This window comes from Molothrus aeneus, chromosome 4 (assembly GCF_037042795.1).
Source record: "Molothrus aeneus isolate 106 chromosome 4, BPBGC_Maene_1.0, whole genome shotgun sequence".
NCBI lineage: Eukaryota > Metazoa > Chordata > Aves > Passeriformes > Icteridae > Molothrus > Molothrus aeneus.
The window spans coordinates 66,756,794-66,784,779 of record NC_089649.1 but is presented as its reverse complement, the minus strand read 5'-3'; the positions used below and the strand labels follow the sequence as shown (position 1 = coordinate 66,784,779).

The following is a 27,986-nucleotide window of genomic DNA, read 5'->3' as shown; positions in this document are numbered from 1 at the left end:
TCAGCTTGATTTGCATATGACAAATCTGGGCTGGTTGTTCCTAGTCACCTCTATAAGATTGAAAATGCTTGGGGTTTTTTGTTGTTGTTTTTGTTTGTTTGTTTGTGGGTTTTTTTGTTTTTTCTGTAACTTTCACAAGAGCTGAGATGATGCAGACCAGCCTGTAGGTTTTGTGATCTTCCAGGTTCTCTTTTTGGAGTAGAGGCACAAAACTTGCTCTTTTCAGTCACGGACAACTTTTCTTGTTCACTGTGGCATTCCAGCAATGGTAGCAGGTTTGCAGTGTCATCCAAGAGCTCTCTCCTTTCCTGCCTTCTGCTCTTATGTACCTGTCTATCTTCAGCTTGCTTTGGACTTCCTATATGAGTGAATAGTACCTCACTCTCCAGACTCAGTTGCTCATACATCATCAGGAAGGCTTAGGAGAAGACCTTACCAGTAAAGACAGAGAAGGCGTTTAGAAGTAAGACCCTGTTGTCCTTGGTAGTTGGGTCACAAACTTAATTCTGTGGATGCTTTTCATCTTCCTTAAGCTGCTGGTGTCTACAAGGCCCTGGTAATTGCAATTACTTATTTGAAGTCTAGCTGAATTAAGTGGATGTCTATGCTGGCTGTGATGGTAATGAGAGCTGCATTTCTAGCTGTAACTCAGAAGGCTTTTGTGGCTGGACAAGTACAACACCTCTGCAAACCTCCACGGTTTGTGTTTGTTTTGTTATGTTGTTCTCTATCCCAAGCAGAGAGCCCTTCAGCACTGTCTGTATTCAATTTGTTTGCAAACCCCAGGTGCTCAGTGAGTGACTCTGTCTGTTGTAGAAGCTGCAGGTGTGCAACAGGCTAAAACTTCACCACATTCTCAAAATGCCATTAAGCTGCTTAATAGAATTCAAGGCGCTACAATGAGCATAAGTCCAGTCTGGATGTCTGACTTCCAACAACATAAATGCCATTGAACTTTTTAAGCTTTGGTCACTATAATTAATAAACTTCTATGAGGGGGAAATGGTGTGCATTCTCCTCTCCCTTTTCAGATTGTTAAAGGCTATATAGATGCTATGCTCTTATCACAGGTTTTCTAAAGGCGTTTTTTGTGAGTCTGTAGAGATAAGCAAGGGCTGAGGTAGGAGTGTGTTCAGCAGCTGTTTCTGTATATTCCATTTATGGAGAGAGTACAAAGTGTGCACACGTAGATAAATTCAGAAAACCTTGAGAAGAAAAATGAATCTCAGTAAAATCTTGATAATGAGTGAAAAAGCAATATGCATTGTAGGACACTGTGTAAAGGATTAGCTGGTTTAGAATCATAGAAGGGTTGACTTTGATGGGAACTTGGAGATAATTTAATTCCAGCCTCCTTGCCATGTTCATTAGACCAGGTTGCTGAAAGCCCCATCCAGCCTGGGAACACTTCCAGGGAGGGGTCATCCATAGCTTCTCTGGATAACCTGTGTCAGGGCTTTACCACCCTCACAGTTGAGAATTTCTTCCTCATATCTCATCTAACCCTGCCTCTGCCATTTTGAAGCCATTGCCCCTTGTCCTGTCACTCCATCCCTCTCCAGCTCTCTTGTAGCCCCTTTAGGTACTGGAAGGTGCCATAAGGTCTTCCCAGAGCCTTCTGTTCTGCAGGCAGGACACCCCCAGCTGTCTCAGCCTGTCCCCACAGCAGAGGAGCTCCAGCCCTCTCGTCACCTTGGTGGCCTCCTCTGGACTTGCTCCAGCAGGTTCAGATCCTTCTGGTACTGAGCTGAATGCAGCATTGCAGGTGGGGCTTCAGAAGAGCAGAGTAGAGGGGCAAGATTGCCTCCCTTCACCAGCTGCTCACACTTGTTTTAATGTACTCCTGTATGCAGTTGGCTTAAAATTATTTATATTTCTTTAAATATTTATTTGCTGCCTGATAATTAACACTTGAGAAGTGTATACAGTTTGCAAAACATCAGGTTACAACATATGCAAGCATTTAATACTGGCTGGGTTTTTTTTCTATTTTTAATGTGTTTTCAAAAAACTCAAGAAAATGGAATCACTTAGTAAGTGAATGGCTTGCTGAAAAATTTATTTTTATGAAAATATATTTAAATTCACTCTGCTTAAGGATATTTCAAGTTACATTTGATATGGCTTATGAAAAGAAAGATTGCCTACAGTTGCCCAGTTTGAATAGTTTTAGCCACTTTGTGATTTGAGAACTCTGCCTTGCTTTGGTACCTTATTTGCATTCATGGGCAGGAAGAGGACTGTGTTTGGGCTGAAGGCCAGGTAGTAAACTTCACAGCTGAGTTCCCAAGTGTGCACTGAAAAACTGCCCCTGACATCCTTAGCTCTGCAGTTTTCTACTCCTTGCTCTCAACTGAGCGATCAACGTGTCGCTCTCCTGGCAGTCCTTCCTCCTCTTCCACCAGTTCAAGCTTGTACACCCAGAACAATCCTCTTCTAAGTCTTGTCTCCACAGCTAGAGGTTGTTGGAGCATGTTCAGCACACCACTTTTTTGGCTTTCTGAAAACAGTGTGAAGTAACTCCTGAAATGAAGAAAATATTTGGATCAGGTTAATCGCTTGTCTCTGCTTTTTTGTTAGTGTTTAGCACCTGGAAACAGTCACGCTACAGTTGCAGAAGCCTCCAGCCAAGCAGACTTTCCTTCACATCACAACAGAATTCTGATCTTGGAAAAACTTGTGTTACTGGAATTTTACCCCTTGTGTAGGTTGATCTAACTTCAGTCAAATTCCTTTTCACTAGGTTTAAGTTTGACCTGGTTTAGTACATGCTTAGGTTGAATAATGTGTCTGCAGCTGTGGAAGCTGATGAACAAAAGGAGCAGAATCTGTTTAGTGCCACTGGATTTAAATGTGCTGCCCACTAATATTTTACAACTCTCCTTTGTATCCTCTTGTATGCTCACCATATGAGCCAACTGGGTGTGGCTTTTCAAGCTCTAACGAGTAGGACAAGTTGGTATTGTGCTAATGCAGAACACATTCTGGTCAGTACTTGCTGCTTTATTTCAAATTTTCTAGTAGCTGATTAATTCTTTTTTCCTTAAGGTAATGCTTCTCTAGGCTGGGTTCTGTAGGTCACTCTTGTCTCTAAATAATGATGTGTAATCCAAGTTTGGTCACAGAATGGTACTGGCAGGAAAGATTCCAAGTCTCTAATAGGTTTATGGCAATTAATGAGATATAAATCTTGCCTCTGTCTCTTAGTCTGAAAACTTTGGTGTGCACAGTATGCTAACAATGGTACCTGAAAATCAAGTGAACTGTAATTAAAAATGTTTAAAATTGCATTGTCCAGAACACTTTCTTATATGTTCTCCTTTCATTAACTTTCATTATTGGTGGAAAGAAATGCTCCTGTTGGTACAGTGCCTGTAACCTGTGAAGGGTTCTGAGGTAAAGCAAGCCAGTGCTGGGTCTTCTGGCACGTTGGAGCTGTAGGAGTAATAAAAGAACCAGCAGATCAAGATGCAAATTTAAGATAAAATCCTGCTTTGTAAGGAATGTTGTTCTAAGTTTTGGCATTCACAGACTCTGTCTCTGTAAAGTAAGTGTAAAATCTGTACCTAGATATGATTCACAAATATTCTCATGAAAACTGCTGGCTCTGTAATAAGAAACAACTGCCTGTGCAAATTACGAAAATCTCTGGTAAAGTATATTTACTGTCAGCTCCAGTTATGCAAATAATTTCATTGTACCTTTAATTTCCTTTGGTATGACACACTAAATTATGTTTCTCAATATGTTTACTTTTATTTACTTTCAGAGTATATAGTGAAAACATTTCCACTCAGTCTCTTCCACAGAAGACATTCAGATTGTTTTTATGGTAGGGGAAAAAAAAGATAAGAGAAGACCTATTGCACCTAGACATTCTAAATGATATATAGTGTTACCAGCTGAAATTGAAAGTTCAATTGTTCTAAATGTCATATGAACACAAACTGTGCCAGAACTCTGCATGCTGAAGAGACAGCACAGGAAATGGGTGCTGTTACTGCTCTTGAGTGCAGATAAGGAACTAGGCAAAAGGGAGATGAAACACAGGCTTTTTTCCCAACTGACTAGATCTGTGTCCAGCTGACTGCTCAAAATTTAACAAAAGTACTTTCTGTACTAAAAAAGGTACTTCAAATTAATAGTAGCTTATGAAAGTCTTTATTGATGCAGATTTTCAGTGTGGCATGGAAGGCTGATTAGCAAAATACTTGCAGAAATATTTTTTGGTGAACAGTAAGAAAGATGCAGTGGGGCAAAAGGAAGGGAAGAAGTTGTCTTAATGCTGTCTGGCATCAGGTGTTAGAGTTGGAAATAAGTTTCCATGTTCAAAAACATGAGATGTCAAAATAATGGCCTCCTAGAATATCCATTTTATCTGTGGGTCTTTAAAATATTTCATATTTTTTGTGTAAATGGAAAAAAGAAAAGAGGGTTGGAGATGGAATGTTGTTACATAGGCAGCTAAGTAGGTGTTGAAGCCCATTATTTGTCATGGTTTATGTGGCTTGAGTTTTGGGTGGGTGTACTGCTGGGATTTTAGGGCAAAATGTATAAGGAAAAGAATTGTTTTGGCTTGGTGCCTTCTGTGTTAGAGTCTTGTCCTGTCATTTGTTAAGGTTTAGTTTGAGATACCAGGAACCATTAAATAGATCATTTCAGTCTTGACAAGAGGAGCCCTTTCATATCTTATCAGGATTATCCTTGTCTTTTATTACTACTACAAAGAAGCACAGCCTCTTATAGGTAATGCAAAGTCTTGGAAAGCAAATGCTTTGGCTCATCTTCCTTCCTCTGAACCAAAGTGTTCTCTGATGGAGAATTGCAGTGGTGCTGTAGGAACCTCTTTGATAGAGCCCAGAAGGGGTGTGGCCCCTGGGGATACTTCCTTGCCTGCAGATAATTAGAAAGAGGAAAACGGAGCCCTTGATATAATTGATTAGAAGTTATATGCTTGAAAGATTTGTAATCAAACATATACGTGATATGTACCAAACAGAGCACTGATTTGTGCTTCCTGTTTTACCTTTAACATGGATAATCTGATTGCTATCTAAATTATGCCTTTGATTGATGGAACAGCAATCAAGATTATCATAACTACCTGAAAGAACTTCTCATGGACTTTTTAAAGTTTAACAATATGGCTGAATTAAGTGTATAGCACTGGAATGTTTTTAAAAATTCCTGGTTTTGTGAAGTAAAAGAACTTCCTGTCTAAATTGCTTTTGCTGCCACTGTAGGGGAAGTCTAGTGGAAGCTTAACACATCCTGTAAGCTTTCCCCAAATCATTCCCCAGGCTGTAGACTGCTCCCATCCATGGGAGCATGGGCCATGGCTACTAATGGCCATCAGTAGCAGGTTTGATCCAGCTGTTCCACAAAGGTGTGGGACAAGTAGGACAGGAGACCTCCAAGACTGGCAAATCTCTTAATTCAGGAATGGAGTTTGTTTGAGGAAGGAAATTAGAGGAAATTAAATTAGAGGAAATTAAATTTCAGTTTAATCATACATTGTAGGCTTTTATCACTTAATTTACATAGGGTTTCTCTTGGCATTCCTTATAGTTCTTGTATATACAAAGTATATACTACTTTTGAGTATTACTTCCTAAGAAGTAGTCTTTCATGGATAGAGGTATGTAGGAGACTTGTTGGATTTCCTGAATAACTGTTGGTGTACTATGTATAATTTTTTCAGTAGCCAATATGCATTATACATGCTTTCTCTCAAAGGTAACTTTCTCTTTTTTAATGAATTAGTGAAGAGAAGAAATGTAAAATTAGAAAGTCAGGGTCTGAAAGGTGATCTCTTAGTTGTGGTTTAATTTGTAGCTTTCCTTTTGTAGGTACGAATTTGTCTTCATATTCTGTTGTCCCTGGATTGTTTCCATCAATGCTTCCTACAGCCAAAGCAGGATAGGTGAACCTGGTATCAGACAAGAAACAGCAGCATTTTTCCCATTGTTTTTTCATAATCTTTGAAGTGTGAGCTCCTTGCTGAGAGAACTTAAATAAGTGTTTTAGTATGGGAACTCAAGTTCAATCAATGACCTCTAGTCCCCTGGAGCCGACCTACTCTTTGGGCTGCACCAGATGAAATCATCAGTCTTTGTAAGCTCTAGAGGAGCTGACTTTTTAAATACAGAAATCCTAATGACTTTGCTATTTCTGCTTCAGGTGCCATATGAAACACTGAACAAACGCTTCCGAGCTGCCCAGAAGAACATAGACCGGGAGACCAGCCACGTGACCATGGTGGTGGCGGAGCTGGAGAAGACACTCAGCAGTTGTCCTGCTGTGGATTCTGTTGTCAGTCTCCTGGATGGAGTTGTTGAAAAACTCAGCGTTCTGAAACGCAAGGTGAGTGCTGTTCCACCTTCACTGCTGTGCTGTTTGCTTGGATTTTCTTTTCAAGACACCAGGCATTACTGAATCTTCAAAAACCTCGGAATGCACAGTGAAACTTTGCTTCACTGTGCTTAAGAAACACGACTTATGGTGGTCCTTGTCTAAATATAACAAAACAAACTTCTGTTGAGAGGTAAAATTAATAGATATTTGTAGTCCTGAAAAGGACTTTCTTTACTAACAGAAAAGAAATAGTAGCAAAATTAATTGATTTGTACAGTTCCTGCTTGTCTAATGGGAAGGTTTGTGTAATTGAATAAATTCATCACTGAAATAGCAAAACAGGTAGAAGATGAAGCTGAAAAATGGGAAACCTCCAGTGCAGGAATAGTTGTATGCAGTGTTGAGACTTCTCTGCAGAAGAAAGTGCAAGTTGGCCTGGATTGTTATACCTGTTTCAAGTTGGCCTTGAAAATGTTTTATAAACACTCAACTTGCCATTTGAAAGATTCGTAGGGAATATTAAGAGCTTTTTAAACAAAATTTGGCAGGATAACCTGCTTCTAGCTGTTAAGTTTGAACAAAATACAACCAGCCTTTCATGCTTTTACCACATCTTTCTTAGAAAAAGATGTATATGTTCTCAGAAAAAGAAGTATAAACCATCCTTATTTTGGATGGGAATATTACTCATCCCTAGAGTCATCAGAACACTTACTTGAAACAAGTCTTGCAGAAAAATGAAAATAGCTCTGTCGCCTGACTTGAGAGCAGCGCTTCTCCAAAAATAAATAGATGAAACATAAAAGCAGAGTCATTCCACTGAAACTTCAATGAAATAACCAACAGATGTAAATCTTGTGACAGTACTATGTGAAGCATCAAAATACCTTGGAGGTTTGCAACATGAAAATAACGCTGTCATATGTGTTGATTTGGGGTTTTCTGCTTGAACAACTTAGCTAGGTGCTGAAAAGCTGTTCTGCAAAAGACTTGATAAATTAATTGCTCTTTTCATCCTTGGCTTGTGAGACTTAAAGAGGTCTTAAAGGATGTGTTTTCTTCACTTCTCTGTTACTTACAGAAAAATAGGAGCTATTTCTGACAGAGGTGTTGTATGTTGTTGGTAGGTGTGTAGTAATGATGTGGAGGAGTAAAAGTAATTTACTTGTTAAAGCTTTGCTGACTGTGGGGGTGTGTCTGAAGGCATTGCTGAGTGTTTTGGTTGCACAGCTCCATTTTAGTTTAATTGCTCATTTGTTTTTGACTGCCTGAAAGGCTCTGGGGAATCTTATAGCTACTCAGAAAGAACAAAAGGCCAAAAAAAATTATTTAACAGTAAAAGTCCTCTGAAATACAAAGGTCTTGTTTCTGCTCCAAACCCTCAACTCCCAACTGTCTTCCCTATAATCTCTGCCCCAAACAAAATTATTGTTTTCTTTAGAGCCTTTAGACCCATGTGGGATCTCTGTTGCCTCCTGTGTTTAGACAAGGATCTCATGAACTGCTGAGATGGCCATAATAGAATTGGATGGTTCCTTTATTTAATGCCTTGCTCACTCTTAAAAGAGAGCTTTAAAACACAGCAGGTTTCTTAGGTTCTGAAAATGATCCTAGGGAAACCTAGGCCTTTGTGTTTTCCCTTTTGTATCCTGTTTAATGTGCTTGTTCCCTCAAGTTCTGTTAACATCCAGCAGGGCAAGTCCAGATAGACTTGCTTCAGAGGTTTTTGAAAAGAATCTGCAGCCTTTCTGAACCTACTAGAAGGATCAAAAAACCTGCAAGAACTGTATAGGTCCAGATACAAAGCCATATAAGAAGAGCCCTTTCGAAGCAGAAGGGGTCTAACCTTTGTGCCTGGCTGCCTTGAGTTCTTACTTGTATTCAGAATATTTCTCAAGGTTGCCTTCACATCTGATAATACTGCAGTTATCTAAAAAGTGAAAGTGTGTTTTGTCCTGAGTTAGTATTTGCCTGCTGAATAGGAAGAGACCCAGTTTATAACTGAAACAAAATACTTGTCACCAAACTCTGTTACAAAATAAAGCTAAAGTCAGCAACACAAGTAACTCCAATTTCAGTAATAAAAACAACTTATGCTACAGATGTTTACATGGATGTTAAGAGACTCTTGTGTAGTGACTAGTGTTTTAGATACTTGAATTTGGTATCAAGGGCCAGATCAGAGTCAGGCTTAATTGGGGGGAAGAGGGGAATAAGCTCAGTGAGCTTTCCTTTCAAGTTTTCTCTCATTTCACTTTGCTTTTCAAATACTGATCCTTCCAGAAGAAGTCTATGGGCAGGCATGGTAAATGCAATTAGAGCCAACCCGTGCTTCCAGAGCTGGAGCTGTACCATGGATGATACTACAGTTTGAGTTCTGGAAAGGTCTCTATGTCAGCATGGAGTGCAGAGTGGGCTGCCAAAAGCCTGCCAGGTTCTTCCAGCTGCCAGAGCTGTGCAGTCATTCCAACACAAGCCAGCAAGTTTAAAGTCACCACAGGGCAGCCTAACTTGCAGTTGCATCACCAGTGATATATTGCAGATGGGTACTAACCACCCTCTGCTGGTTTGCCTTTAGCTTAGCAGGCACATTAAAGTTCTGCCAGCTTTCTGGAGTTCTGTAGCCTGACCTGGCCCAGAGTTGTCACATGCTGTGTACCGAGTCAGCTGGCTTGGAATGATGGCTCTAAGGTTGAAGGAAAGCAACTGAGCTGAATGTTTTGGTTTTAATTAAAAATATTATAGCAATACCTTGAGGGATTGGTGGGTGGTTTTTTTTGCTGGGTATGCCAATATGTTGGTTTGAAATCATCAATCTAGTTCCTCTGGACAAATGTGTTTTCCTAAGTAAAGCTCCTTAACAAGGGATGCATGTTCCCACAGTAGCAGAGTTATATAAAATAATACCAGTTTAACAAAACTGATGATTTTGAGAAACTGCTTTTAGGTCCTTGAATTACAGGTGCCGAGAGGCCAACCATTTGTATAATTTCCATTATTGCATGACTGATTAAAATGGCTCCAGTGTATTAGAAGTAATGTGGGTTTACTCTGCATCACTCCTGAGTAGAACTAATCCAACAGGACAGCTGCTGGAGGAAGAAGCCATGCATAGGTTAGAGGTGGAAATTTTGCTTTTCATCTGTTTGGATCAGTAACTGCAAATCTTCACAAAGCTCTTTGCAGGCTATTACAGCAGTTGCTGCCATAGTTGATACATTTCTAGTTTTGGATAAACTGCAAATTAAAATGTATATATTCATAATGTCAAATAGATCAAAACTTACTTCTGTGCAAGAATATCTCAGAACTGGACCAGCCATGCAGAAGCTTATGCACTGCCATAGGAAATATTTCTAAACAAAAGAGACACTACTGGGAGTAGCTGTATAACATCTAAAGAATGCTTACAAACAATTACTGTGTTTTGCTTTAAAATGAGCTTGAAAAGACATAGCTTTACTGTTGGCTTTTCCTTCTCAGGCCGTGGAGTCCATCCAGGCTGAAGATGAGAGTGCCAAGCTGTGCAAGCGCAGGATTGAGCACCTGAAGGAGCACAGCAGTGACCAGCCGGCCGCTGCCAACATGTGGAAGAAGAAGCGCATGGACCGCATGATGGTGGAGCATCTCCTGCGCTGTGGCTACTACAACACAGCGGTGAAACTGGCCAGACAAAGTGGCATCGAGGTGGGTGCCACTGGGGACTCACTTGCTCACAAAATGGTACTAGAGAGGAAGTTGGAAAATGAGAACAAGCTGCTTAACCTCATAGCAGTTATTTTTATGTATTGGTGTGCCTTCCTGGCTAGTGTTTATCTGTTAATCTTTTTAGGCTTGAGTTTGTTCTCCTTACTTGGCATAAATTGTGTTTTAATGTATTAAATAAGTCAAAATTGAAGGCATCATTTTTAGTCACAAATTAAATGCTTTTAGATAAACACCTTTCTCTGTTAAAACTCAGATTAATTCTCAACTATCATACAAAATATCTTGTTAGAGGCCTTTAGGCTGCTGATTAAGCAGGTGGTGGAGCTTCCCATCTGTCTAGGCCCACTCAGCTGATACGTGTAGGTGACCAGACTGAGCAGAACAGCATTTGCTGATTGCAGGAGCAACTGTTCTATTGTATCATCCCACTGTTTAGTGCACTGAGAGGAAGGCTGGCTTTTACTTGGGAAAAGAAATTTTGATACATGATCCTAAGAACATTTTGCTGGTTTGCTTGTTCCACCATTTTGTGATTGTTGCTTTCCTTTTCACTGGTTTGCTATTTGGTTTTGCTTGGGCTCGCAGTGGGTTATGAAGTGTTTGCAGTTTGTGTACTTTGGTGTAGCTACTTTATGCAGAGCAATGAATCCTGATTGTGGTCCTCTGACAACCATGAGGACATGAAAACTGATTTTTAAAGAATTTGCTTTTTGTCTAGAGAAATCATGTTTTGCAGATTTTAGGTAGCCTTTGCTATTTGATCCTGAGTGATTCTTGAATCCTGTTTTGATACTCCTGATTCCAGAAGGTATGCAACTCTTCTAGTTAAAATCTTACTCTTATGAAGATGAATTCTCTTACATGACTTACGTACTTTACCTTTCTTAGGCAGAATAGTTGAGCACATCTCTCTCATTTTGTTGGGGAAATAAGATATTTTTTTTCCTGATGTCAAATTAGAGCATATGAACTTGTTCTTTGTCGTGTAACAGGGACCTATTTGTCATGTGTCTCTTATTCCTTGGCTGCTTTACTGTCTAATCCTGTTCAGCCAGCAGCAATTTCAGTAAATGCCAAATAGGAAATAGCCTGTAGAGGCTGAATAGAACTGAGAGAGGAAGTGGGTTACAAAGTATTAATAGGAAATAGTCCTGAAAAAATCAACTGAAGAGGCTGTTGTGCCTCCCTAGTGAAGTAGCCCGTGCATGTGAGTCAGAAATACCCAAGGCAATTAGCTGGGATAGCTGCAGCTTGACTGGTCAGCAGCTCTCCCACTTCTGGTAGATGTTTCCCTCTGTTTTGAGCAGGAGCTCATCTCTGCTGAATCATCATGTTACTGCACCTACTAGGTCTGCTGAAAAAGCACTATGGAAATATTTCCACTTTCCTAGCAAGCTCTGTTATGCCTGATTAAGTAATGCTCAGCTTTGGTTTGGACATGAGCATGGAAGTCTTCATGACATACTGCAAGACCCTGTGGTAAAAGCATCATACTTAAAGCTTTTCATTTTGTTTGTTCAATAGAAATTTTTGTGTTAAAAAACAAGTTTTAAATAAGATTATTTACCTTCTGCCTGCAAGCCTAACTCTTCTAATTTGCATAACATCAGAGTAATAACACAGAACATAGTTGCATGTTGAATGCACTGAGGCCTTTTTTGTTCTAGTTCGCTCAAATGATGCATTTTAGTTGGTGTTATGGTTTGTTTTGGCTTAATGAAGATAAGGCTTCCCTCAGTTTCCCTGCTTTGCACTTGGTCTGACTGTATGGCAATCTTTGTGAACAGCTTCTACAGAGTATGATACTGGGACTTGTTTGTTCCACAGAATTTGTGGTTTTGTTGGCTTAGGAAGACAGCAGCTTTGTTTCTTTTTGTTCCTTTCTTGCTAAAGGATGTGAGCATTGAAATGTTCTCTAATGCTTACAAAATACCATTTTATTCTCTCATCCCAAGTAATCTTTGTTTACTGTGGTCTCACCTGGCATTTTGATTAATGTCCCCACCACCACTCTTGTCGTGATTTTGTTACCACTGGGTAGACATTATACCCCAAGTAAGAGCCTGAAAAAAAATACTGTTATTGTTCAGCTTGTCCAGCAGGCAGAGGTGAGGCTGGTGCACAAGTTAAGCATGGCCCAGTGATGTTCTCTTGTAGCAAAGACAATTGAACAGCACTCTGGGTTGCCCTGGGATAAGCAGCAGCAGCAGAAGGGAGGTCATCCAGCCTCTCTACTCAGCACTGGTCAGACCCAGTGGGGTGCTGTACCCAGTTCTGGGCTCCCCAGCAGACACAAGGACTTGTGGAGTCTCCCTGTACTTGGAGATGCTCAAAACCAGACTGCAATGGGAAAGATCCCAAGTAACCTGTTAGGGGTGACCCTGCTTTGAGCAGGAAGACTACACAAGTTCCAGAGATCTGAACCTCAACCATTCTGTGATTCTGTTCCTCTGCTCTGTGGGACAAATGGCTGAGGCGCCCTTTGCTGCTCTTTGAGAAGGCTGAAGGAAGCAGCTTTTTCCAGTTCAGTTGTAGCTTGGGGATCCCAGTTAAACACTTTCCAGTAGCTGTTAGACCAGTCTTGGGAGCAAGTCTCAGCTTGCCTGATTGAAGTTTCTTGTGTGGCTCCTGAATGTGAGAGACCTGCAGAGCTGCCAAGGTGCTTCATGGGTGAAGCAGGTCAGAAAGGATTCTGCTTCAGTGACCACAGGGAAACCATTAAATCATCCCAATGTTTGAGCAAACTGTCTGCTGTGTGCTATTGGCAAAGATTAACTGTGTGCCATAGTGTACAATTCTAGTAGTTTTTGATGGTCTGTGACAAATTTTAGGCTATTTTCTAAATTAATTACCTCCATAGGAATGATAGGCTATAAAATCTTGTAATAGAAGATAAGTGCTTAAAAACCATGATTATAAACTAGGAAGCAAACAGAATGGAAAGCAGTGCTGGGTGTAAAAAATTATAGGGAAATTTTAAATATCAGAGTTTATTCCTTAGTTGAGCAAGTTCTTACTTTGGGCATAAGGCATTTATACAGCATAAAGTTATGGCAATATAAGAAATAAATTCCAAACATCAAATATTTGTTATATGTCTTTAAAGAAAAGTAGTGCTGCTTGGGAAAGTAAACCAGAATGTGTCTAAGATTAAAATAAAAGCTGACAGTCAAAGACAGAAATGCTTCTGCCAAAGTAAATATGGGGTAGGGGGGATGCTATTGTGGACTGTTTTCTTGATGTCTTCTGGCTCCATAATGATGTGAAAAACAGTTTGGGTTGAAGATACAAACTAGATGTTATGGGTTTTTTTGTTGCATATGAATAAAACTCATCAGCATAGGCTTATTAGAATAAATGGAATCAAAATAAGGTCATTATTGCAGTATAATGCCACATCAATATAAAACTGCCTATTTTCATCTGCAGATTCATATTTTCAGCTAGCTGGCAAGGTTGTCTGTTAACTTCAATTTTGTTATTTCATGTTCTGCTATACTGCTATCTCATTCCCGTGCCATTAATTGATATGCAAATTTAGTTTAGGAAGAGGGGTGTTCCAGTAGGAAGTTGGTTTCTGTTTGTAGATAAATTTTATAATTAAGCAATGTATGTGGTACTTAGTGTACTGTTTCTGGAGGTGGTGGGGTTTAAAATTGTATTTGTTTTTCCAGCCCTTTCCTTAATAGGCTAGGAAGAAAAAATAAACATGTAAAGTGTCTTTACATTCTTTGCTTAATTATGTATAGCTGTAGTGATTTTTGCCTGTAGGATTGAAAACAAGCCCAGATTCTGAAGCTTCCAGTCTCCCTTATCATATGCTGTAAATCCTCTTTCCATCTTTGCTTAGCTTATTTTAGTAAAAGAATGTATCTCCTTGCCTTACTGCTCAAGCTGTACAAAAGCTGTACAAGTGGCAATGTTTTTTCTGTGAAGGATAGCATAAATTCAACCTAATTCTTGGTATGAATTAGGTTTGCTCCCTGCCCCAACACACCTAATTCTTGGTGTGTTGCGGCAGGGAGCAAATTTTTCAAAAATCTGTGATCCACTGAGGAACAGAGGAGTTACTGCACCCTGGGCAGGGTGGGCAGTGACACTGTAATGTGGGCAGTTAAATGCTTGAGTTGAAAAAACTCTTAAATAGCTTAAAACTTGTGACTTTCACCTTAAATCAGGGATTGCGTATATCAATTAAAATTCTGCCAATTAGTGTTCTTAGATCAGTAATTAAGTACATGCATCATCCCTCAAGAAACTTAATTAGCCCTTTGCATTCATACCACAGTGTGCTTTTTGCTTTTGAGAGCTGAGGGGTGGGGGGGAAATGAGTATTCCATTGACTTGAGGAGTTTGGTCTAGACATATGACCATTGTCAACGCTGATTGGTATTAGAAGGGCTTCTTGACACTTCAAGTATTGACAATTGACACAGGCCCAAAAAGATAATAATTTTCTTGAAGTGGGAGTTCAGGTCTCCAGTTATTGTCAGTGGTTTCCTTCCTGAGCTGAACTTCTACATCTGTGGTAATGGTTATTCACTGGAGAATGTCAAAACAGGACAGATACTGAAAAGCCATTCTAAAAGTATTTGTCTTTCAAAGTAGTAAATACATTTATTTTAAAAAATTAATTTTGTTTAAATAAGGAATAGTAATCATTAGAAAAACTGATTATCTTTCATTCTTCTCTCCCTCCCGTTTGGTCCAGTTAGTCTTTTTTACTGCATCATTGCAGCTTCAGTTTTTGTAAAACTGTTTTTGGAGGGATTAGCCTAACTAGAAAAGATACCTGCTACAAATTCAAGCGTGTTCCACTCTCTTAATTTTGTTACAGAAAGCTGTGAAATCTTATTTGATGTCCTGTGGTATAAAAGGAACTTGAATTCTTAAAGTCAAGCTTCATGGCTTTTGACCAAGTATCTGATCTCTTCTTTTTCCTATTCTATATCAGTGTTCCTATTTTCAACCCCAAAGCTGAATGTTCTTGCCTTGCTTTAGAAAAGTGTTCCTCAGCACTGTGATATGGATCCTTCAGCTGACACCTCAGTAGAATGCTGCTAAGGATTTCTGTCTGCTACGGGGCAAAATCTTCCTGAAGCTGCTCTTTTTGAAGTAATCCATTCCCTGAATAGCTGCTTCTATTTGATAACTCTCTCAGAAAATGGGAGATGGAAAATAACCTGCACATTTGAGAATCACAAAAAGGAGCAGTATTAAGTCTTAACTCTAAAGTTAAAAGCTGAATAAACACATTTTTAACAGTCATACAGATGTACCTTTATCCTCCTTGTTAAGATGCATAGTCTGAGAATGGCTTGTAGGCAAACACACACATATGTATTAAAGTAATTAATCAGAACACATTTATATTCATAACAGTTCAATTTCAAATAGGTAAATAATATTCATCATAATGCTTGAATGTATTATTTACTTTGCTGTCATGCAGAACATAGCCAAGCTGACTTTCCAGATGCAGGCTGAATGGTAAAAGGTGTCTTTTGCCAGAAGCTATTTGTGTCCCTCTCCTGTGACTTGCTGTTCCCACACTAGAGATGTTACAGGAAAACTCTGTGTGAAGGAACTCCTCAACTGGCATAGCTGATTTAAAGGTGCCAGGATTTTAGCTTGTGCTGCTTGGAGTTACCTGCAGCACCAGGCTATAGAGAGCTGCTTGAAAACTCCTTTAAATGTGTTTTGGCTGTACCTAGTGTAGGCATGGCAACTTTGAGTAGATGGCTGTAATGAATGTCTGGGTGTGTTCATCTGAATTTCAAAGTGCTGCAATTCCTGCACAGCCTTACATCTGCAGTTTGTCTCAAGAAGCATCTTGAGGAATTAGAATTATGTAAATGTGGAATAGTCAAGATCGAAGCAGATAACAAACTTCCTCATTACGAATCATTTGACACTTCAAAAGCCAGCAACATGAACTGTGCTGTGATGTTCAACATCTTGGTTTTTTCAGTCTGTTTAGACAAAGTGGGTTACCTGTAGTGTATCATAACTGAGCTAATTTATTACAAAATACTTACTCTGGAAGGCTGGTGATGCAAGAAAAATTCTTGAATTAAATTTGATCTAAATGGGGAATGGTGTTATCACCTGGAAATTACCCAAGAGTAGAAAGGTTTGGGTTTAGTTATGCCTCTTCTTACTGTCCTTTCTTCCTGCCAGACATTGCTTCAAAGTATAAATCTTACCTCACATTTAACACTTGCTCTTACTGCTACATTAGATAACAGGATGATGTTTTATTAGAGAATGTGTGTAGCTGCTAAGACAGACTGATCCTGCATGGACAAAAGCTGCAGGGCTTGTACTCCACTAGCAAAGCAATGGGTGCCTCTCCTCTGCTTGAAGAGGCTATGACAGAAAATGAAGCACTTTTTTTTCTGCCCAATGATGCATCTTAAGCTCTAGAGGCTTTGTCACACTACTGTAGTGTAGTCATTTATTACTGTACTTAGCATGGTATAACATGCTGATGGGTAAAGGTGCAGCCATTTGCTGAGCTACAAAAATTGCTGAGGCAGGAGCAGAGGATGCATTGGGAAAACAGATTGCTAATAACCAACCTCAGTGCTTGCTCCAACTCTGAGGCTCCTCCAAGCAGCTTGTGTCCTTGAGTGAAAGGAGGTGGATGAAACACTGCTTTGTGCTTGGCTCTGGAGCAGCCAGTGCCAGGATATGGATAGTTTTGGTGACCACATTTTAGAGAGTTACTGGAAAAACTGGATGGAGGGAGAGGATGACTGGAAAAATGTTATGGGTAGGTACTTTGGGTATGTGTGAGAGCAGAGGTCAAATACCAAGGAGTTTTGTAGTCTAGTCAGAAAAATTGAAGTTGGACATAAGTTTAGAACATGAGTTCATCACTAGAACTAATTAACAAAAGTACCAGTATCCTCTATAATATTTTACAAAGACCATGTTCTTCTGACAGACACTAAGATCCTGGGATCCTTCAAAAACAACCAGGCAGGACTAAAAGGTCTGTGCTATGCTGGGGCTATGGAAGATGCTCTCATGTGAAAGCTTGACTGTACACCATGGGCACTGTGTTTATTCTGTAGACAAAAACATTTCTGGCTCTTCTGTTGATGAGTCTGTGGTTTGGCTGTCTGTTTTTGCATTTTTCCCCAGTAAGTAGCTCTCCAGCTGCCTTTGAGTAGGACCTTCTGTCAGTTACTCTCTTTAGTTTCTCTCTAATCCTGTTCATGTGAGTAACATTATAACACTTAATAGTAGCTTAATGATCTTCAGACAATGTTCTTTTACGAGCAGAGAGTAAGGAAGCCCTTCACTGTTAATTTGTGCCCTACTTTAACTGGTCTTCAGTAATTGTGGTGTTGCTGTATTGTCACCACCTATGCCATTATTTTCTTAATTTGTGTCTCCCTTCAATGTTAGTGCACTTCATACATACCCTTGAAGAAACTGTTACTCCAACAGCCTTTTATTCCTGCCCTTGTATAGGAGCAGAGGAATTGGATTGTGGTCCCAATTCCTGTTACTGCCATCACAACCACCTGCACTGTCCCCCTCTTCACCTGCACCTGATTTTTGCTTCCTGCACTTGTTTTCAAGTAGGCAGTGTGTCTGTGCTGTTCTCCAGGCTTCCTGCTCCTGCCAAGTGATGCCTCTTTCACTGTTTCCCACTGTGGAAATACACTGATCTCTTCTTTCCCAGCTGCTCCTGTGGTCTTACCTTGTAACTCCTTGTGTTGGCCTTCTCCCTGAGTTGTGTAAGAGCAATCACTGCCTGACATGATGCCTGCATTTGCTGTGTGTTCATCACAGGGGAAATTTTAACAAATGAATAGATTAATACAGAAGACTAAATTGACCTCTTCATTTGTAACTGTTCATTAGTGCATTTCTTTTTCACTTCCATAGAACTAAATTATACTGAAGGTTGTGTTGCTGTGGAGAGTATGAGTAGTCATTAAAATCTTAACACAGCTTTTTCTGAAGTTGTTGTTTGAGTGATCTAAGTGTTTATTGTATTTCATATACAAGTAGTTTACCATGCTGCTGAACACTGAAGTGCATCAGCAAAGGCTTTTTTATGAGGATAGTGCTCTTATGCATGTAATGTGTGCAGATAGGTAGATATTCAATCTTATTAAAGCTGTTATTGGTACATACTCTTGGCAATGAGCCATTGATAGCTTGAGGCATACTGGCCTATTTTCAATTTCATATTGATGCTAGTAAGCAATTAAAAATAAACAATTTGCATTTTGAAAAAATACATAAACAGTATCTTAATGATATTATGAATTACTTGTTTAATACAACAAATAGCCTATTTTATGATGCTTTTTTCCACCGAGGAAACTTACTTTTCTACAAAATGCTGCCTTTTCTCACTGAATCAGATCTTTTATTTTATCTTGTTTAAGACTAACATTTAGTTTTTGATTAATTAATCTTGTTTTGAAAATAGCTTATAGGAGATTTGAAAATATCAAGTATGGGGTGTTCTAGTACCCATTTCTGGTTGGTTTTGAGCCCTGTTAAAAGATTCACATTTCTAATGGGAAATATTCTGGGAGTTAATACATAAATGTTCATATGAATTATAAGGGATTTTATCCTACATTCCTTCTGATAGCTTTCCAGACTTGTGACTGGAGATCTCATAAAGTAAAAGTACTTCAGCTCATGTGCATAGTGAAGACCACTGGAGAGGAATGACTTGACTTGATTGCTCCAAATTTTAAAATGTTAGATAAAACTCCTCATGTGAACACTACATGGATATCTGTAGTTATTTTACTACTGCAGAAAAGATGTTTTTGTTCTTTTTAAGTAATTTCACATATGATCTCATGCAAAGTTGCTATTTTTGTTGCATCTGGTGCTGAAAATTCTGAGCAGCTTTCCTGGTGAATTTAGAGCCACACATGTAGAGCTCTGGTTTTTTTCCAGGACATGCTGAATTCTCTTAATTGTGCACAGTCTAAAGTTACAGCCTTAGTTGGGCTTTAAATTCAGTTTAAATTCACATTTTTATATATATTTGCCAGTTTGGTTCACAACTTTATAATAGATGTAGCTGTGTTTAATTTTAAATTCATGTGAAGCTTATATATCTGCCAGTTAAACCAAATTACCTAACTGCCTTTATACATACCTTATCATTATTTCACAGCTATTATTCTTCACAATATTTTTGTGAATCACTTTTTCTTTTCTGTGACACAACCACATAAATTCATTAAATCCTGGACCCATTTTCCTTGTTCTCTTAGTTTTGGTGCTTCAGACGAGTGTTCATTTTTGCTGCAGTCTTTCTCTCCAGTGAGGACAGGCCCTGCTGAGGAGGGCACCCTGGCAAGGAGTGAGCTGGGCCCATGAGAGCTGAGCCCACGAGAGCTGGGCCCACGAGAGCTGGGCCCGTGAGAGCTGGGCCCGTGAGAGCTGGGCCCACGAGAGCTGGGCCCGTGAGAGCTGGGCCCGTGAGAGCTGGGCCCGTGAGAGCTGGGCCCATCAGAGCTGGGCCCATGAGAGCTGAGCCCACGAGAGCTGGGCCCACGAGAGCTGGGCCCACGAGAGCTGGGCCCACGAGAGCTGGGCCCACGAGAGCTGGGCCCACGAGAGCTGGGCCCGTGAGAGCTGGGCCCACGAGAGCTGGGCCCGTGAGAGCTGGGCCCGTGAGAGCTGGGCCCGTGAGAGCTGGGCCCACGAGAGCTGGGCCCACGAGAGCTGGGCCCACGAGAGCTGGGCCCGTGAGAGCTGGGCCCGTGAGAGCTGGGCCCGTGAGAGCTGGGCCCGTGAGAGCTGGGCCCGTGAGAGCTGGGCCCGTGAGAGCTGGGCCCGTGAGAGCTGGGCCCGTGAGAGCTGGGCCCGTGAGAGCTGGGCCCGTGAGAGCTGGGCCCGTGAGAGCTGGGCCCGTGAGAGCTGGGCCCGTGAGAGCTGGGCCCGTGAGAGCTGGGCCCGTGAGAGCTGGGCCCGTGAGAGCTGGGCCCGTGAGAGCTGGGCCCGTGAGAGCTGGGCCCGTGAGAGCTGGGCCCGTGAGAGCTGGGCCCGTGAGAGCTGGGCCCGTGAGAGCTGGGCCCGTGAGAGCTGGGCCCGTGAGAGCTGGGCCCGTGAGAGCTGGGCCCGTGAGAGCTGGGCCCGTGAGAGCTGGGCCCGTGAGAGCTGGGCCCATCAGCTCCTGCTCCCGCTCAGCAGAGAGTCCAGAAGCTGTTCAGAGGAGGGGATGTGCACAAACGTGCTTGGGATGTTCTTACTGAGAACCCATCTGAGCAAATGGGATCCAGCTTTTATGTTGGCCAGGAGTATGTATCTAGTAATCATCATCATAAAGGCATCCTCATTCCTCACAGTATTTTATACCTAATAATTGGAGTTCTGTACAGAATCATAGGGTTGGTAACCTCTCTCCCTGGAGGCACTTGCAGCTTTAAAAGAAGCAGTGATATTTTAAAAGCTATATATATGTAAATCAGGCAGAGCACAGGGTGATGGATAGCTGTATTCTTGTTTAAATAAGTATCTCTGCTTTCACTAAAGTGACTTCAGCCTTCATGTGCAGTTTTCTCTAATAATAAATGTCTTTCTCTGGAGTTTTCACTGTTGTAATGGAATTAAATAGTTCTTTTATGATAAAGTTCACCCAGTGTTGAGATAGTTACCCTTGTAAAACCTGGTTAGTGACTGTTGTACAGAAGGGAAAGTTAGTTCACTTTAGTCCAATACCAATTTTTTAAAGCAGAAATTATAAAATCCATGTGGCACTCCCTGGTTTGTACTGTGCTCTCCCCTTGAGTGTCTGGATAATTGTTGCTAATACTTAATGGAGTGTATTCTCCTCCTTGAGACATTTAGTAGTGAAAAAACACAGTACAGTTGTAAAATTAAATGAAAGTTTCATGTAAATCATTCTTCCTGCCCAACCTCAGGTATTGTGTATTTGTAATCAAGTGATTTAGGCAAAGTTGTGACAAGGCCCAGGAGGCTGGAAATCTGTGCTAAGAGTTATGGTTTGATCCAGCACTGAAATCATCAGTGTGTGGGGTAGGGTTCTCCTTCGTTCTGCAGCACTGGCAGGAAAGTATTGCAGCCCCAGTTTCAGTGTGAAAGCTGAAAGTGTGAAATGAAGGGAGATGTTACTGTTATAAAGAGGGTAATTAAAGAGTTTAGAATTCCTTTTTAGTTTATATACAAGTCAGAAAACATTTGCAATGGTGCTGAATACTGTGTCATTTCAAAGGGGAGTGTGTGGCAACAGATTTCTTGCTTCTGCTTTTCCTGCACCTGCAAAATCAAGTGGCAGTATTTCTCTAAAATTGTGTATTTACATTTACTCAATTTTATATGTAAATTATATAAGAGAGGCACTTTGTAGCAGCCTGTGAAATCTTAATCCTGTTTTAGGAGCTGAGAAAGACAATGTGTCTGTGTGGTCTGCAGCCTGTACATCTTGGAATTGCAGAATACTTTTAGAAAGTTATTCAGGATTGGGGTCTTAACAGGGATTTTTTTGACTGGAACATGAGACACTTGTTACAAATGCTAAACTGGTTCCTGCCCGTCCAAGATGAGGCAGACAAGTTGTGCTCCTGACTGGGCTGTGTAGCAGAGCTGGGCTAGTTTTGATAAATCCTCCTTTCTTCTGTTTCCTTAGTCCTAGCTAAGGAAGAAGCACCAAGAGCAGGCACTACCAGGAAAGATAGGAAAGTATGATTGGATTAAAAAAGCAAACCTGTGTGGCATGTGGGGTTTTTAAAGGTTTATTGCCTAATTGTATCTTAGTATTTTTGTAGTAATCAGTCTGCATGATTAAGACTTCTAACTACTTCTAATCAAATGCAAAAGCTATTCCTGTCTCTACAAAAGGATTTCTTAATGCCTTTTTTATATTGTTCCTTAACTTTCTATCAAGTCAACAGAGAAGAAAATCCTATTTCTTGATGCCATTTAAATGTAATTGTTGGTTCTGAAAGAAACTCTTTTAATTTAAAATGTTCTCCTCTGTTTTCTGGATACATACTGCCTATTTAATAGAGAAGGCTGCCAAGCTTTGACTTCTTTTGGCAGCCACAAATCTAATTAGCATTTCTGTTACATAGAACCTGTTTCATTTTAAATTTTCAAATGCAATGTAGAAATTCTCTTTTTATTTAAGAGTTTTTTCTCCCTCAGCAGCAATTGCAGTCTTTTTGCTCATAGTAGGGGGCTGCTATACCAACACCTGATTGATAAATACAGATAGCTGGGATTCTCTTACCAGCTCATGGGCTTATAACAAATGCTGCCCTTATGCTTCTTTATGTTTTTTTTGTAATGAAGCTTAAACTATAAAAAACTAACAAATGAGATTAAACCAGTGATTTGTTTCTGCTTAGCACATCCAGCCCTTTTTTGATGTAAAAGCCAATGCTTTTAATTTGGTGTAAAACCAAATGCTGCTCACTAAGAGAGCACATAGCTCAAATAAGCTTGAGGAGATACATGGAGATGTTATTGTTTGTAACTTCAATGGAATTGTCTTTCCACTCAGCAGCTGTATGGAAGGCAAGCAGGATAATTAATATGACTGCAATATGTGTTAAGCTACTTACACAGATGAGTTAATGGGCAAGAAGTTTTTAAATGGTCACTTTATCATGCACAGGGGAGTAATGCACTTTCTTTCCACTTGAGCATATCATCAGGAAAACTTCAGCCCAGCAAAAAGATTCTTCTCATGTTCTTGTAGGAATACTTTAAAAATACTGTTGTGGAGCGGGTTGGCATTCTTTCAGTCCATTTGCCAGCACATTGATAAAATAGATATTTTTTTTTTCAACCCTAAGGGTATGGAAAGAGCCCATTAAAGTCCAGTCTCAGTGTTGTTCTGTAAACTTGTGGCTGTCTGAATTCTGAGCCCAGTGTGACTTACCTGGATTTGATACCAGTAGAGCTGCAGGAGGCCCTTTATTCTTTTGATGGTAAATGGTTTTGTTGGTCATACAACCTACAAAATAAATGTTAATGCTTTGGTTTTCAAATTCAAATAATGAGAGAAAGATTTAGTAAAAGCTGCAAGTTTTGCTGCAGTTTAGAAATACATGTGGCTTGTGTAAATTTCTGTAAATAACCATTCTGATAACCCTAACATGATTTAGTTCACTTTGCCAATAGTATTAGACTTCCTGTATTTATAAGGAAAAGCTGGCTAATGAAATGCCAGATGTGAATGTGATATATAGCTGATGCTAGTTCTGGTTTTCAGCTTTTCCTTTGGAAGGTAGAACTTCTAAGATTAAGTATATTCAGCTGTTCTGACAGATTAAAATGCCATCTATTTCTGAGAGTGGTTTTGTTCACTAGAGCTTTGGTAATATTGGTGATATTAAGCATGTCAATTATAAAAAAGTCTGCAAGACTCTAGGTTTAATCTTTTTCTTTTTTTCTTTTCTTTTCTGTTTTGTTCTAGTTCTGTTATGTAACTAGACTCAGAGGTCTGTTGTCACTATCAGAACAGTCCAGTCCATGGAAATATCCTGTAATGTCTTTTTTGCAAAGTACAATTCTAAAATCCAGAAGTCCTGAGAACAAATTCTTTTGTATCTCTGTATTCCAGCTAAGTTGAAGAATTGTTGTGTAAAGTATGAGTACAATTTAACAACACCTTCCTTCCTTTTTTGTTTTTTGAAGGATTTGGTAAATATTGAGATGTTTTTGACTGCTAAAGAAGTGGAAGAGTCATTGGAAAGACAAGAGACTATGACTTGTTTGGCTTGGTGTCATGACAACAAATCCAGACTCAGAAAAATGAAGGTATGAAAATACAACATTTTGCTTCATCTGTTGTCTAAACTACATGGTGGATGCTGGATGTGGTCAGTATGTTTTAAATTACAGGTCTTGTCTAAAAGTAAGGACAGTAAGTATAAAAAGTCCTTACAAGGCATAGGTAGTTGGTCCTAAATAGGCTCACAAATGTCAGACCTGGAAGGGAGTGATAGGTCATTTTCTGGATTCAGTGTTGTCTCAACAAATTGTACTCAAATAAAATACCATACTCAGTTGGGTTTAGTGTAATTTGAAAACAAAGGCAGAATTATGTAGTGTCTCTGTGCACATAAATTGAAATTTATAGTTCTGTGCATCCTGCTGAGACTTTAACCCTTAAGAATGTGTCTTAAGAATGAAATTAGGTGAAATTAATTGGTAATCTCTGCTCTCACGTTTAAAATTTCTGAGAGAAATTTGATGCAGATTTTAGTCTTAGTAATTTTTAACTCTTGAATATAAGAAGACAGAACTTGAGAGTAAAGAATTCACTTGCTGTGAGAAAATACAGAAACAAAAGCTGGAATCTAATCAAGCAATGAACACAAAAAGTCTTCCTCAAGCCATCGAATACCATGAGCTGAACATGCTGGGTACTTGTTGCTCTGCAGTCCACTTAAATTTCCTTGTGTCTTAAATTATGCGTTTCAAAACATGCTGTAATCTTTTATAGGGCTTGCAGAAATCTGTTTTTAACTGATATTTACCAAAATCCCTGCCTCCGTTAGAGAAGTTTTTCTCTTATTTTTTTAAACTAAGTGCTTTCTTTAACCAAAAATGTTTGAGTGCACTTAACGATAAACAAGGAGTGACATTCTCTGTCACTCAGGGGCGCCAAACTGGGAACGAGCCAGACACAGGATGCAAAAGTCAATTGGGCAGTGATTACTCTAGAGAAAATGATGGTCTTGTTATGGAAACCATTAAAGGAAAACCAGAATTGGTATGTAAACCACATTGCATAATTATACTGCTAAAAAAATCCCCCTTGTGTAATCTTAAAATGTTAAATAATACAAGACATATAATCTGAATGTTTTACTTTTTCATCACCAATTTTCAACAAGCAGTAAATAAGGAAGACTCTTCCCCATCCTTTTTTTGAAAAACAAAATACAACAAAAATCTATTTCTGCAAGCCCTATGCTTTTTTTGTTTTCTTTTTTTTATTTTTTAATCAAACAAAAACCAAAGCTAAGGCTTTGAGAGATCAGAGTTGGAAGAAGAGAAATTCCTATGCTTCTTTTTGAAACACAAACATTTCTGCTGCTTCTAGTTGCTTAGCTACTCATCACTTTTCATGTTCTCAAGTCCCAGCCACCACCTACCTGAACACAAGCCTTATCTAAAATCTAAACTGTTTGGTGGCCTGGGAAAGCAGTCATGTAATCTTTACAGATGTGAGCTATCTGAAATCTTGTGAAGAGCTGCTGTGGGATTGTTTGAAGGTACACAGAGTTGGAATATGCATCATCTGATTGTCTGGGACTCTCTGCTTCTAGTTACACTTGTCTGTAGAACCCCTGGGGCCATTGGCTTGCACCTTACTTGAAAATTCATTTGTTTGACATGTGGGTTTTGCTATGGAAACATCCTAGCAAAAGAGGAAGCTCTGGGATTTAGTATCATTAGCAATTAAAAAGCTTGATCAGATTTTTAGTAGAAACAAGCTTATTTAAAATTCTAGATGAGGAGTTTTGTAGATTTGGTTAACAAAGTATTTTGAAATAGTCCTATTGAAAATCTCAAGAAGGGAAATTTTGATTTTCTCCTAAATCTGGGCTTGAATATAGAAAAATGCATATTTGGAAAATATTTTTTTCTGTTCCTTAAACAGGTTAGTTTTAACATATGAAAGAATGCATCATTTTTATGTTCAAATGACTTATGTTTTAAATCTTAAATCAGCAGTTGTTGCAATGTGTGCATTAGTCACCTGAGGCAGCTAACTGATAGAAATTTGGAATTGCTCAAATTCCTGCTGAAGACACTGAGGAATTTTGATGTGTCTGTGCTGATGGACAATAAACAAAAGGCAACTATTCATTAGAAACATGGTTGAAGAAAAAACACTCAGCAAGTGGAGTAGAGGAACACAGGGAATAGAGTTCTTTACATGATTCAGAGGACTTTGGGGTTTCATTATTTTCAGAAGGTAATAAAACAGTTGACTGTGTCCCTATAAAGAAGCATAGTGATTTGTTCTTTTATGGGGGGAGATCTTTTTCTTTTTAATTCCACATATTCCAAGTTTTTTTATAGATTTTGTGAACTGGTGATGGAATTTGATTTAAAGGGACACTCTCAACTTCATTAGGCTTCAGATTTTACCTTTTTCCATAAACAGGTAAATACCACTTGGTTTTGTTGTTTGAGACTTGTTTCCAGCATGGCTTTTAGATGTTTGACAACAGGAGTGGGATAGAAGCTTGAAGAAAGGCAGGGAGGGAATTGCAGCAACTTAAACTTTGTGCTGGTTTTTGTTAATACTGGGATTTTTCAAAAGACATTCAAAGGCTTGATTCTTCCTTACAGTCTTCTGGGTAGACCTGTCTAAATTGAGCACATAGCCCCAAACTCCTGCTGACTCTACTACTTTAAATTGTGAGAAAGTGCAAGGAAGCCACCTATTACTCTCATTTGTGTCTCAGGTAACAAGGCTTTCAGTCATTAGGAAAAAGTTCATCCCTGCTGAAGTTTTACAGGAGGCAAGAGGAGGAGGATTTTGTTTGCTTTTATGGAATTCTGTGCTGATCTTGTCTGTAGAGTCAGCATTTCAACTTTTTTTGCATGAATGCCTAAAAGCAAGCAAACCAGGTTGCATGTTATTAACACTTTGTTTTTTGTTGTGCACACACAGTCATTAACAAACCACGTGGTGCAGCTTTGGCACCATCTAAGACCCTGTCTTGTCTTTCATCTCAGAGCTGTCTGGAGTTCAGCCTAAGGATTCAGGAATTCATTGAACTCATTCGACAGAACAAGAGACTGGATGCTGTGAGGTATGAAATTAGGATGCTTTCCAAACAGTTTTCTTAACAAGATGGTATTATGCTTCATTAGAAGCATGTGATTATTGTTGCAACACCCAGAAGCCCTGTAAAGCCTTGAAGGGTCTCCCCTGGTATTGTCATCAGTCTTTGGATTTAAGCTGGGCTTGGACTTTCTTTAAAGGCAAAGTGTCATTCCACAGATGTACCTTCTTAAAGAATTGGTGTTGTCCCTGAAACTCTGTGTCTTATTCTTCAAAATCAAGGTTTAGAAAATTAACCTGTTTTAAAAATGAAATGGATTTTCTGGTGGCATATAGTGTAACATATAAATATAAATTCATGCTTAACTAATTTTCAGGAGGTGCAGCTGGCTTCTCATGGCAATTCATTACAGTTTTAATTACCAGAAATACAAAAAGGTTAATGAAGCCTTCATCTAAAGCTTTAACATTTCAATTTTGACTGATTCTGCTTTGCTATCTATATTAAACTTTTTGTTCTGCAAGTTACCTGCCAAGGCCATGTTCACCCCCTGTATTGATGCCTGATTTAGAGTTCTGTATGGTTGTGGGTGGGAGAGGGATGAGCTGTGTTAGGTTTTCCTCACTCCATTCTTCTGGCTCCAAATGAGGAAAGCAACTCAATATCAATTTTTACCTGTTGTGAAGTAGTTCAGTGGGGAGTACAGAGAGAAAGCAACAATGCCCAGTGGGGTTGTGAATCAGTGACAAAAGTGCAGTCACACCTCAGCACTGCCTGACTTAACCACAAGAGAGTTTTTTGACAATGCTTTCAGTACCAGCACTTGAAGCAATTTATACATCCAAGTTAATGGTCCTGATTGAAGGTGGAATAATGTTCCAGGATAACACTAGTCTTGCTGAAATAAGTAGAATTTTGATACTGGGACAAAGAAATGCATTGATAATTTGATAAGCAATGACCTTGCCAGCACCAAAGAACAGTGCAGGTGGCAGAGCTACTGGAGCTTACATGTGCACAAGGGAGGGAGAACTCTCAGCAGGTTCTGTTTTGTAAGAATATTTAAACCTAAAGAGAGGTGAGAAGTTCATGGCCCAATCTGAAGCTTTGCTGATAAAGAACACTGTTGCCACATAATGTTTCTGTGTTAAGGAA

At 39.6% G+C, this 27,986-nt stretch overlaps 1 protein-coding gene across 3 annotated transcripts in view; it reads left to right on the top strand.

The window, feature by feature from the left end:
* The window catches only part of MAEA (macrophage erythroblast attacher, E3 ubiquitin ligase), a 49,910-nt gene that overhangs the window by 11,532 nt on the left and 10,392 nt on the right, over nucleotides 1-27,986 (top strand). For all 3 annotated transcript variants that reach the window (XM_066548742.1, XM_066548741.1, XM_066548743.1), the window contains exons 2-5: nucleotides 6,181-6,363; nucleotides 9,838-10,041; nucleotides 23,719-23,841; nucleotides 26,782-26,858. In XM_066548742.1, the coding sequence (XP_066404839.1) occupies nucleotides 6,256-6,363; nucleotides 9,838-10,041; nucleotides 23,719-23,841; nucleotides 26,782-26,858 (512 nt within the window). In that variant the 5' untranslated portion in view covers nucleotides 6,181-6,255. The remainder of the gene's footprint in view (nucleotides 1-6,180; nucleotides 6,364-9,837; nucleotides 10,042-23,718; nucleotides 23,842-26,781; nucleotides 26,859-27,986) is intronic.